General features: G+C 37.8%; 1 protein-coding gene across 8 annotated transcripts in view; it reads right to left on the bottom strand.

Moving 5' to 3' along the window:
* Window positions 1–13,474, bottom strand: part of OTUD7A (OTU deubiquitinase 7A) — a 146,914-nt gene that overhangs the window by 19,101 nt on the left and 114,339 nt on the right. For all 8 annotated transcript variants that reach the window (XM_056346789.1, XM_056346793.1, XM_056346795.1 and 5 more), the window contains 4 exons: window positions 13,275–13,402; window positions 12,114–12,226; window positions 3,083–3,210; window positions 1,094–1,243 (listed from right to left, as the gene is read on the bottom strand). In XM_056346789.1, the coding sequence (XP_056202764.1) occupies window positions 1,094–1,243; window positions 3,083–3,210; window positions 12,114–12,226; window positions 13,275–13,402 (519 nt within the window). The remainder of the gene's footprint in view (window positions 1–1,093; window positions 1,244–3,082; window positions 3,211–12,113; window positions 12,227–13,274; window positions 13,403–13,474) is intronic.

The following is a 13,474-nucleotide window of genomic DNA, read 5'->3' as shown; positions in this document are numbered from 1 at the left end:
ATGTCAAATTCTAGCATGAAGATGTCTGCAACAAAACCTGTTGTTTGAGAGTTTCTTTCCTCTGTTGCATCATTTTAATTAATGTCTTTCTCTCTACTTTACACAGCTGCATCACGCTGACTGTCTCACAAGCATGGCAAATGTTTAATATATACAAAATCAGATGAAATGCACACAGGATTAGGGAATTAAATGAAGGTATTTACTTGCCTCTAAATTGCTTTCTAGGAAGGAGGACTAAATGAAATTCAGTCAGGAGATCACAACAACCAGCACACATTCCATGTTTACTTTACATGGTATCAAAACACCCCTGCAGTGTCATCAGGCAAAAGAAAAAACCCAGGAGGACTCATACCTAATAGCAAAACTGCACTGAATTTTTCTAAAGGCTCACCATGGTTTTGCCAATATACTTTTCCCTTCCCAACAAAAGGAGCAAAGACACATAGGAGTCCATCTCACAGTATTCTACTATGAAGCAAACAGTTCTTCCAAACAAGGGCAGGAATAGCTAGCTCCTAGGCTACTGATGCAGGAACAAATCCAGTCCTGAAACTCTTGTCACTCCCAATCCCATATACAGGAAGCTCAAACTTGACACAGAAATACCTGGTCAGACTTTGTTGTCAGTGTTCTAAAGTAAAGCAGAAGACAGCAAGATGATAAAACATCTCTACCAAACGTTTTTAAATGAGAAGTGCATTTAGCACACTAGAAGAGAGACTTTTCCATTATGCGAGTTTTCACTAGTAATCTGACTCATACTTAATCTTTACTTTACTAACCCAAATTAACAAATGCCTTCAAGAACACAGAAGCACAGCAGGTAGCTCTGATTATACCTATTTACATATATGGAATTGACGGAAAATGTTTAAGCACCAAAGACAGACAGCGATAGCACAAGGATTAGGACTGAAGAGTTCTTGGCTCCCAGTCTTGTGATTAGACCACTTAGGCTCCTAATACAGCAATAAAATTTAGTGGCTATTGTTTCCTTTCTGATAGATAAATACACCGACAGGTATCAGAAAGTGCTTTGGGCATTGCATTCGACACACACCCTTGTGCTGCCGTGTTTATAGCATACCTTGTTCTCTCTGTTGATCTTTTTGTTCCATGGAAACAAGTGCGGAGAAATGGGCCTGATCGTAGGCTAGCACAAGAGGTGAGCAATGGCATCTGTTAGGTAGAACTTCAAGTGGCAAATAAATTCCTCCAAATGGTATAGGTGCAAATGCTGCAAAGAAAAATGTGTTTTATATATATGTATGTATATTTTAAAATTATGTCAAAGAACAGACAGTTATGTTGGTTCTATTGTGTGTAACAATTGTGCTACAACATTTTCAGAGCTCCAGGTGAGCAGCCTAAAGTGGAGTAATCAGTGCAGAAAACAGTCATAACAACAGGTAAAATTTCATCATAAAAACATCAGAAAATATACTAAGAACAATAATGAAAACTTTTTGTTCTTACACATATATTTTTCTTGCTCTAATTGTTTACTAGTAAAGATATTAAGGTCTTGTAATGAAATCCTAATGATTCTCACACATGTATCCAGATTGGTACCTTCCTGTAATGCTTTCAGGTACAAGATATTTTCTAATAAGCCACAGTAAATACACTACCGGCTCTTTTGGTAACATACTCTGCTTGTGCCTTGCATTAACAGATTTCTATGAGAAACATTACAAACATGTTTATAGTCCACACGCACATGTTATCACATCATATATGTATGAATGTGTATATGTATGTATATATAATGAACATAAGGAAAGATTAAAAAATTCCACAAATAGAATTTGAATGGGATGCTGCATCTGTAAAGGTAGAGCTTTGAGAGATTCTGTGCTTGTTTATAATTATGGGAAACAGCAAGTTTGGGCAGGAAAATCCTCTCAATGTGTTTGCTTCTAACCCATCATATTTCCTTCAGCTGTGAAAATATGAATCCTTATTGCTGAAATATTTCCAAAATGAGCATAAGGAAAAAGTAACCCCAAACAATGCACTGTTTTTACTAGAGGCTTTTTCTTTGAAGAGTCTGCTGTGTCCAGACTTTGGGATGAAGAACAGCATTGAGTTTGAGGCACAGATCTACATTTTGGTGAGTCTGTCCAAATTTGACAAAGTTATTAGTCTTTCTGAAAACCGGTACTTTGTACATTAAACCATTAAACTGAGGTAACTTGATCATGCTGGTCCATATGAGGCCAGTGGTGAACAAAACATTGTTATTACTGTGCAGAATCAGATTGGGTCAAGGAAGTGAAAGTGTGCGGAGGGGAATTATGAGGAGATGGAGCAATAGTGATGGAGTCTGTCAGAGTGGACAGCAACCATACAACTCCTACCTGGCAGTTCACAACTTGCACAGAAACTGAAATTACCCAGCATTTCCCTGTGGAAGTATATTTCTGTAAACTCTACCACATGTTCAATATCCCCCTTTAATCAACCAATCATTCCCCTTTAGTTAAGCATCATACTATCAATAGTTAGTATTCTATTAGTTCACGGTAGAAAGTGAAAGAGACTAATTTAATCATTCAAGTCCTGTTCAGAGAGTTGTCCAGTTGGTTCCACATACGGATCTAACATTTGTGTGTTCACATGTGCAAACTGAATAAAACATTCTGGAAACTCTTGAACAAGAGGCTGCAAAGGAGCTAGTACAAACAAAAAGCCGATCTACACACATTCAAAATTCAGTTTTCCCAAGTCAGATTAGATAGATCTATGCAGAGTTTTAAGGGGCACTAAGATAACACAGCAAAATTGGAACCTTGTTAACACAGACCAGTAAGAAATGTGTTGTGCTCTGTAATTTGGTGGTTATTAAGTTAATAGTAAACATCTAGGATAAACAGGTTTTCCATGAGACTTACATAATTATCTTGTATTTTTTACTTTTATCTAGTAGAAAGGGATTAACATTCTGCTCTTCCCCCCACCTCCACAAAAAGGCAGCAGCTAACCCCTAAACACTCAGATGTGTTACAGCTGGCTCTTTTGTTTATGATTAATTCAATTTATGTAGGTACATACATTTCTAATGAAGAACTCTTACCTTCTCCCCCTGAGTCTCGCAACATTGTGTCTGCTACTACAACAATAGGTCTTCTCAAAATATGGGCTAAGACAAAAACGTGGAACTCTTCTAAGCTCTCATACACTGGATCTTCTGAATTATCAACTCTGGAAGACACAGAATTGACACCTTTTGAACCAACTTGAACCAACCATTGCAACTTTAGTGAACCAACATGTCACAGCAGCTATTTCTTCTTCCTTATCACTCATATTCCCACTCTTCTGAAACACATATTTCCAATTATTGAAATAGGTAACACAAGAAACTGGAAAGGAAGATATTGTTTTGGAAATAATATAATAGCAACATAGAAAATGTTTTCACTTGTAGACTCCACACCACCGGTTTAGTAGTCAGCAAAATTCATTATTTTCTGATGCTGTTTGGTAGCCTAATGGCAATAAAGAAGGTAAGTCTTAGCCAAGCTCCTGGTGTAAATCTGCTTTTGTCACAAAAAATGCAATTTCACGTGACACGCTTGGCACACAGACTCTACAATGAAAGGTGTTTTTCTAGTCCCTCTGAACCAAACAGGGGTGAGTTTACCTTGGCAGCGTAAGAAATGCTGACGTCAATGTGAGCAGAAGGAATGTAACTTATGAAGTCACCAGCTTTTTTTCTTTGACTATTCCAAAACATATCTTTTTAAGAAGGGGAGATTCATTTTCCTTTAGATTTCCCAATGACAGGCCACCTACTTTCAGACATCTAAAATCAGAATTCTAACCATTTCACCTTGACTGCCTCCACAGATAACAAAATGACAGGCACATCTGGAAGCAGGATCATCCCTCTCCTCTGCAGCATTTGCCCAAAGATGAGATGAAAATTCTCATTTCTCTTTATAGAATGCAGAAGGAATCTAGATGGAGATGTAGTTAGGTGAGACAAGGCCAAGCATTTTTGCCAGTGGAGCTTTGTGTTTCAGAAAACAGATAAAAAGAATCAATACAAATATCTTATATGGCAGGAGAGCAGAACATACAATTCAAACAGTAGGACAGCACTACAGAGAAACCCAAGTCTTTTCTTTACATTGGCCTTCTACGGCTCTGATCCAAATACCACTGGAATTAATAAGTCTCTCCGTTCTCCATCGAGCTGGAGCAGATAGAGAGCACTTAAAAAAGTGGAGAGATAATACTTCATTTTAGATTAAAATAAATGTTTTATTGAGGATATTCCATGGGTGTAAACAGAGTTAATCCTCATCCAACTTCACAATGAGCAAGTAAAGACAATGACAAAAACCTGCTGTTCTTGGAAGGAATTTTTTTAAAAATAAAAAATTTATGTAAAATATAACTGGAAGACAATTAGAGTGCTTGAAGTCTTCTGCATTCTGAAGAGTTGTTTCTTCCTTTCAAATGGCTGATACTGTTATGGAATATACATCTTGGGGGGAAAAATATTATTAAATTAATTATCCTTACTTGGAGAAAGTCCTGTTAGCTTACATCATTACTACTACTTAGAAGAACATAGAGATAAGACATTTAGGAAAGCCAAAAATGCATACAACAAGATTTGTAATTTTTTCACATCAGTACTAAAAAGCTCTAAAGCACCCAGGGAGCCAGTCCCTGTCAGATTCACCTACCGCCTATACATCTATTTGCAAAAGCATTGAGTATCACAAGTGCACATTTAACAACACAAATCAATAGCATTAAACCACCATGCACGAATAGAGAGGCAAATCCTTACAGTGTAATTTATGGACTAAAATCCCTAAATTCCTTAAAATATACCTGTGCTATCCTATTCATCTGAATACTTCAGTCTTACTTTCCCAACCTATACAAATGTCAAAAAAACCCTTTTCTTCGTATATGAAGAGACAAACACAATTGCTAAGCTTGTTTTAAATGTTCTCTTTTACCAAAAAGCTTACAAAAAGTGCAGTTTGATGGCTCAAAACATTTGACAGCAAGAAAAGAGAAACTTTATATTAAAGAACATGTGCTGCTGACTTCCAGGGATATGCTGCTGATGACTAAAGGCAACGGGGTTCTCCAAAACAGCTAAGAGTAAAAACCTGACTTGAATGACAAAAATAAAAAACATTTTTCCAGGTAGCAGCAGTATGCCTTGGATCAGCCCCACAATCTTCCAGGAAATGGGAATGCCCAGCCCCTTTGGAAAGCTAACCTATAAAGTCAATCATTTAGGAAACAGATCATCCTATTATCTAGACTGCAAGAATAAATCTGTAAAAATCACATTTCTAGCTGAACACTTCCAAGCCCTTCTATGACTTTTTAAGCATTTCATAGACTCTTTGGTTTCAGTTTTCTCCTTTCCTATTTTTCAAGTTTCATGTCATTAATATCACCACCACATCTTAAAGCGTTGCCTCTGCCCAGAAGACAGACATGAACACACTAGATGGAAGATGACAGAAAAACGGTGAGGCTGTGGGAGGCGGACAGAAGTGAAGATGGTCATTCCCAGCTGAGCGCCGCTTGGAAGTGTAACACACAGAGCACAGCTTCCATGAGGCAAGGCAAATAAAGGTGGGCAACGTCACCCAGGCACACCTGAATGAAGGCAGCGATTGTCCTGTCATTGCTGGGTGTGCAGAGAACTTCCATAACTACCTGTCATTAATTTTCATTATATATGAAAAATAGTGCACCCAACATAACTGTACGTGCACTGCTCTAGAGAATGTGGGACAGATACAGGAACCTTCTCACAGGTCTGATGGCATCCAGCCCATCCCTGAAAGTCTACATTAAAATCTTTCATCCCAGCCCAGGAGTGCAGCATATGGAAGATATTAACAGTAGGCTGACGCAGGACACAAACTGATCAAGCAGCGAGACACCTCTCCTTCCCTGTATCACTCTTCCCGTAACTCAAACTCATCAAGAAATTTTTCCTGATGTTCAAACTAAATTCTGCATTTTGTAATTTTCTCTCATATTCCTTAATGAATTCCTCCCTGTTGTTGGCTGTCTCAGCTTTTCAGCATTTGCAGTCCATCACGTCACCCTCAGAGTAATTTGTTAGCCAAAGTTAAAAGAAAGTTAAAAGAAGTTAAAAGAATCATGTCACTGGCCAGATGACATGCTACAATGATTTCCGCCTATCTTCTCATGTTCTATTTCCAGACTATCAGTCCTAAAGTTTTTCTTTAAATCCTCTAATTATTCCTCATCTTCTAGTAAATGAGGTTTCTAGAAGTGAAAGGCATATTTCAGATGCAGCTGTACCAGAAGGACCTTCACCCCTCTGGTCAGCTGCTTTGGTCAAGCCTGACTGCACAAGGTCCAACATTCCACTGGGCTTTTTTATCCTTCAATATCACATCATGAAGTTGCGTGATTCACTATTTTTGATCATATTCCCGCCCTTCAAATCCTTCTCTTCTATGACACAGCTGGTTTCCATCACTCATTTCTGAAGAACCACCGTGGCTGCAGCTGGAAGGGATCTCTGGAGGTCCCCATGTCCAGCACCCCCATTCAAGCAGGGGTGCCTACAGCCAGATGCCCAGGACCGTGTCCAGACAGTTTCTGAATACCTCCAAGGAGGAAGACTTCACAGCCTTTCTGGGAAACCTTTTCAATGTTCAATTTTATTTCATCATTGCCATGAATTCAGGTGGGCCATCTTATATTATGTCAGTGTAACTGCTGAGAATTTGGTACAAATTTTCCTAAAGATTAATGAGAACGAAAAACTGTCATTAACAAGTACCCAGAGATACTGCCACATCCTTTCATCCACTTATCATTCCATTTTTTTCATTGATCTTTATTTATGTTAACGACATGGCCATGAAAATGGTGGACAAAATAGTTTTGTTACTGTAACATGGAACCAAAGGAAATTTAAGAAAAGTTAATGTAAAGTTAATTTTTAAATAATGAAATCCACATATATAAGAGCATATAAATCTGCATTGCAGAATCCTGCTTAACCAGGGCACTCTAAATAATTGATCTTGATTGTAAGAACAACTTAACAAGAAAGGAAAAAAAAATTTAAAACCCCCTCAGTCTACCCTACAGGACCACTGATACCTCGAAACCAAACAGAGCAGACACCTACTAAGCACTCCAAAGAGATTGTCTCTCTTATGGAAAATCTACTTTGTACTGTAGCCAGTAATGAAAAAAAAAAACTCAAAAAGCTGAAATGGAAAAGTCACCTACCCTGCTGCTCCAGCTGGCTATCTGCTGGCTGCTCCTCTCTTTTGCCTGTGAACTCTGAGCAAGATCTGTTTTCACGTCCTTGGATTTCCTTCTAAACCGCTCCCTACGGTAACCTTGCTTTTCTTTGCCATACATACGCTCCAGACTCTCAGTTTGTCCAACAGACTCGTAACAGCTATTCCAAGTTTAGATTAAGTTTCAGGATTCACACAGAGCAAGAGACCAATGCCTGCAGACAGTTGAGATGTACTGAAACAACATGACACGCATCAAGTTCTTCAACCTGGTGATTAGGTACAAGCGTGAGACCAGAATGAAATCTGGGTTCATATCTCAATCTGCCACCGTTCCGTCTCTCAAACCTCTTCTTTCCCTGGTTAAGAATTCCAAAATTAAAACAAACATAGACTACAGCCACAGCTTACTAGCAAGCATAAATTCCCGCTGTAGGTAGGTGTAAGAATGTATCTGTTGATTTCTTTACACAGTGTTTCAGCAATGAGCTTCAAGTAAAACACAAAAAAATTGCACAGTAATGGGACATGTCCCTTCTTTTCTTGGCGGTGTGGGGGGTGGGGCACAACAACATGCTATACTGCATCGACTAAAGGACATACATAACGAGTGTTTTGAGTTCCAATTTTTATTTCTTAGTCTTTAAAAATATCAGTATTTTCTCAGGTAAAAACAACATAAAGGAAGCAGTTTTGAAGGCATATAATAAAAGAGAAAACCTAAATTAACTCACCCTAGATTATTTTGGTTTGAATGTTATTTTGTGTTTAATTGTGTAGGAATGCATGCTTTTGTGTCACACATCTTCTGTGGCATGTGAGATGCAACCATCTGTCAAATAGGAAATGAAATACCTTGAATTCAACAAAAACTTGTTAAATAAAGAAAAAACCATTCCCTGCATAGGTACTAGTACTTAGTTTTAATATGACATAATTCTGATCCCTCCTTTGCCTTGAATTTTATCTCTTTTCCAGAGTCTGGGGGATATCCACTGTTTCCTGATCTGAAGGACGGCCTGTAACAGTACATTTGAATCACCACCGCAATTTGATTATTTCCAGGCTGTGTTTGGCTTAAGTACAATTTACATCAACTGAAAATAGGCCAGCTGAGAAGATTTATTAGCCAACTGAAACTTCAGTGAAAAGGGAAAGATACACTGTTGTAATGAACCTCTTTCTATCTGTACCCTGTAACTGCTGCATATACTTAACAGTTAAAAAGGAACAGCCCTCCTATAATAGACAACCAGGTTAGACATATATAGTTTTAAAGCAACATCTTTGTTAAATGATCTCAACTAAGTTACCTATAAAATGAGGGGTTTTGATAGGCACAGTAGTTTTGTATGAAGAATTGTACGTTGAAATATTCTGAACACCTAACCAAGCCCAAAACCTCAGAGACTGCATGCATTTGAGGGGCACTTTCTGTTTAAATGTTCTGGGTTTCTGCTTTAAATAAAATGCTAATGACACATAGGAAGATTACAGCAATATTCTCTCCCTTCTTCCCCATTTAAAACCACTTGACTTTCTTAATAAGATGGTGCCAACAGCATACGAGACAGCTAGCTGGAAGGTGACAGTTAATACTAAATAAGAATACCACTCACTTTCAAAATCTGTATTAGCCCACACCACGAGACAACAAGACATCTAGCTTTCAGCTCTACTAGGTTTTCAAGAAGTGAGAACAACAGCAGTATTCAATCTAGCACTAGAACAGGCTTTGAAATCTCTCACTGACGCTAAGTCTGCAAAATGAAGGAATGGATTGGAATTTTTTCTTTAGCAGTTATCGCCATAGTTAGGCTCTTAATAAAAACAGAGGACAAGACATTTTATTTTTTTCAGAGCAGTTGCTTCAATTCAGTACCCCTGGTTGTGCTTGTAAATGGAGATAAACAAAACAATTACGTTCTGAAATTTGTTATTTACATTTACAGAGAGATGTGCAAATCTGCTTCATAATAAGAATCTGCTTCATAGTTAATTAGCTTGCTCTGCTTTAGTGCTTGAAGGATTTTACGTGTTAGAAACAAGAACTTAAGAATTAAGCTTTTCTGTGCTCCCTTTATCTTTCCCTTTTTTTTCAACCTCCAAGCCTCAGAATGAGAGTGCTCTCAAAGAAGAAAACTTTGGAGGTTTAGTGACAATTGCTGATCTCCTTTGCATGTAGTTCACTCTGAAAAACAACTAAAAGGAACTTCCAGGTGAATGAGGCAGCATAATTCCAGATGTAGGCTTGTCACTGACTCTTTTGAAGCAGATACAACTTCTGATGCTTTAGCTAATTCTGACACCAAAGGAGAACATCTCATCTACAATTCAAAGACTAATTTTCAGGCTTTCTTAATACAGTACCTAACTAGAGAACATAATATGCCCCATCTCAAAACTACTATTCTGATATTCCTTTTCCTTCTCAAGGGCTCTATTTTTAACATGGGTACATTAAACTGAGAAAATTATTCATTTTGTCACAATCATTGTGTCTTTGGAATGATTGTAGAGAAATACATATTCACATCTTAAACAGGCCACATTTCTTGCCTGATTCCTCTTTCAGTATTTGAAAGGGAAAATTAACTGTGTTCTAGTTATCCTTATTTTATTTTGATTTGCAAAAAAATAAATGCAAACTATGATGAGAACATTAAAAATTATTTAAATTAATTCTTTATGTGACAGTGATATGTCATGTTTAAGTATCTGGGAACTAAAGGCAGAGATGGTTGGGTGATGGCAAATGCAACATTTAAGGACGTCTCTGATGGGTAGATACTGAAACTACACAGTACATGAAACATACAGAATGAAACAGACGGAACAAGGCCAGAGGGAACTGGTGGTGAATGGCCAAATCTAATAGAAATGTGAATTGGACTGCATTAGAAGACTGAAGCGTATCGACAGGAAAATATCTACAAACATGAGAAACACTAGAGATTAAAATGAAAACAAATCTATTTCTTTTTTAGCCTCAAAATAGAAGAAAATGAGATGCATTATGATTGACAATTTTCTAAACAATGTCCTCCTGTATTACTGTCCTTGGCATCATAGGGTTAAAAGGAAAATATGGTAGTCTTTCAAAGCCCAGAGAACACCATCTACAAATTTTATTACTCTCATCGTGTTGTATACCTTATTTTGTCAGTTTACTTATTCACTTATAATTTTGTCAATTTTCTCCAGGGGAAACAGCAGCTAGAGAAAACACACACTGAGTAAACAAACACTACATATTTTTAGTGATAAACACTTGACACAAAACCTAAAGCTTCTGTGTTCTTAGGGTTGATCAATAATCCTATACTTTGGGAACAGGTGAACTGAAAGTGAGGGATGGTTTACTATAGCAACTACTTAAAGCAGTTTCTGTATGTAGATCAGGGGTATTTAAATGTTGTAGATACTATTTCATCTCAAACTTTTTCACAAATACGTTTCTATCCATCTTTTCTTATAGCTTCTAAACACCTAAACCAAATGCATCTGGGAATAAAGCAGACAGTACTGGGATTTTCCCCTATGGCCATCAAATATTCTGGTACTGTTTATAAGCAGCTAGTTGACTAAAATGCTACCAACTGAGTGTTACACAAAGATTAAACACACATACTAAGCTGGTCATCAAGAAAGCACACTTTCCTTGCTTGCCTGTTAGCACTGGGTAGTAACAGGCAAACGCTGCAACTTTGCAGAGTGTAATCAAAGCAGCTGCAATCAGCCATGCTCTTATGGAATCCATCCAGATAAACAGATATGAAATTAGGTACGAAAAGAATCTGATGTGGTTCTTAGAAATACAGACATACCCTGTACAGAACCTTCCAGCAACATAAAACCTTACTAGGATGACAATAGATCAGTTTAATTCAAAATAAAAGCCCCTGCAATCCTTAAATAATTCTTGCACTTGAGAGCACTATTTGTTACATGGGTTTAATAAAAGCTTGACTAGCCAAAGAAAGGACAACTGTTCCTATCAGTGCAGTATTAATTATCATGATTTTTAGTGAAAGTTTTTTAAAGTTGTTCAAAGAATGAAGTAGCATATTGATATTTCAGAAGGGTTTCAAGAGCCTACAAACTATAACTCTGTATTCTACTTTCTGTTTTAAGACACTGCATCCAAATATTTAATCTTTAGCCAAAAATAGTACTTCCGCTCCCCCCCCCCCCCCCCCCCCCGCCATGTTTAGGGTTAACAGCATTTTAAAAGTAGAAAATGTGAAGAGTAACTTGGGTGACTTGCTCTCAAAAAAGATCTCTCTGAATACTCCCTGTTTGAACTACAAAGCAAAAAAAGGCTGAAATAAATGTATGAATATGAGAAGACAGCATTAAAGCTGTGCTAAAGCACAGTAAAAGTGATATCTGGGCACAAACTACTTTATTCTGAATGCTATTAGAAGATGTGATGTTTCCTCTGTGTTTTTGTGAAAATATCTGAGCAGCAGCTATCTTTCTGCTAAGTCTTCCTCAATCAAAAAGCTAAGTATCTTCAGTGAGACGAGGCACTTCATCTCCTTGAAGCTAAATGCCACTGCCAACACACTTGTTCCAGAAACCAAGAAATGAGGATTAATGGAATCCTGACTCTTGGATGCAAAGTAACCTCAAGTTAGTCTGGTAACTGTACAAGGAAATCCTAAATATTATAATGGAATGTTTAGACACTCGTATTGTACCATGCAAAGAGATCACAACAGTTGAAAAGGCAGTTTGATCGTCCTATAAACATCATCATTCATTTGTACTGTATCGTTTTCCTACTGAGAACAAAAAGGGACAGATTTTGCCATACTCTAAACTTACCCTCCACCAGTGCCTCCGTTTTTGCTGAAATGCGTTCGCGGCTCACTCGATGCCAGTTTAAGCAGTTCATTCCACTCCCGTTCCCACTCTTCCTCTGTATACACTAAACCTGACTATGGGAGAGAATGAAACACCTTTATGATGATGCTGGTTAAAAATGAAATGTAAGCAGAGTTCTGTAGCAGTATTTATGCCTAACTTATTTTGAGATTCATACATGATACAGATTAATATCTTGGATCATTAATGGTTCAACATTTCTATTCAGGTCAAAGAATATTAGCTTACTAAAAAAAAGACCTAAACCACTCACTGCTAATTGGATTACATTTCTAGATGTGGGCCTGCTGCTACTAACACAGTGCTCCACTACTGGAGCTCCAGTTAGTCATACCCATATGAATTCCTTGCAACCACGGTCAGCATGCTTTACTGCCCATTTCTGGAGGTTTGCTGTCTTCCCCAATACCTGGAACTACTATGAATGCCCTCCCTGGTAGACAGGTGATGCTTTCTCCCTCTGTTCAAGAGCAGAACGGGTATGTAAGTGCTTCTGTGCCCCTGTATTTTCAGGTAGCCTGAAGTAGCTGAGCCAGTCACAGCTCAGCCATACTGTCACTGACTGCTGCCAACAAAAAGCAGATTACAGAAGTCACAACCATTTAAGCATGTTCACTTAATTGCGTTGAGGATTACTCCTGAAACTGGCTTTTCTAGCCACTGTTTGGGTGCAGACATCTTCAGATCAACAGTCAAACCAAATCTACAGGTGATTTATTTAGGAAACATCCACCCTATTTGGTCACAGCTCTAAGAATCCTAACTCACCATTTTGGGGAATCTTTCCTAAATGGGGTTTTCTTTCTTTTGTGCATTCATCCACTCATTTTATAATGCTTGTGATAGCTAAATGATACATTTAATTTTGCAGTCCCAACTTTTCTACAGGTTCCAAACTCATCTTAGACCTTTATAGGCACAAAACTGTGCACATTTATGCTCACAAAGCTACAACACAACTGCATTCTGATATGAAACTTCTAAATACAAGTATCTTTCCCATTTTGCATGGGAAGCACAAGGAATTCGATAGCAATTACAACTTTCACCAAAGTCCAGAAGAATACTTTTTTTAAGAAGACTGTCTTCAGGCATACAGACCTCCTTATTCTGCTGGGTCTGTTGCCATCTCCATCTTCTTTTCAGTGCTTCCCTTTCAGCTCCGCTCCTCATCATAGTGTAGAGTGCTTTACGTAAAACAAGGTCCCGGTCATGAAATCCCCACATTCCTAAAGTAGCACAGGACAACATTCAGTTTTAAAGAAGCAGCTGTGAAATACAAATAGTAACTACTAATACAA

Source organism: Falco biarmicus, chromosome 7, assembly GCF_023638135.1.
Source record: "Falco biarmicus isolate bFalBia1 chromosome 7, bFalBia1.pri, whole genome shotgun sequence".
NCBI lineage: Eukaryota > Metazoa > Chordata > Aves > Falconiformes > Falconidae > Falco > Falco biarmicus.
The sequence above is the reverse complement of the archived record's forward strand: the minus strand, read 5'-3'. Positions and strand labels throughout refer to the sequence as shown.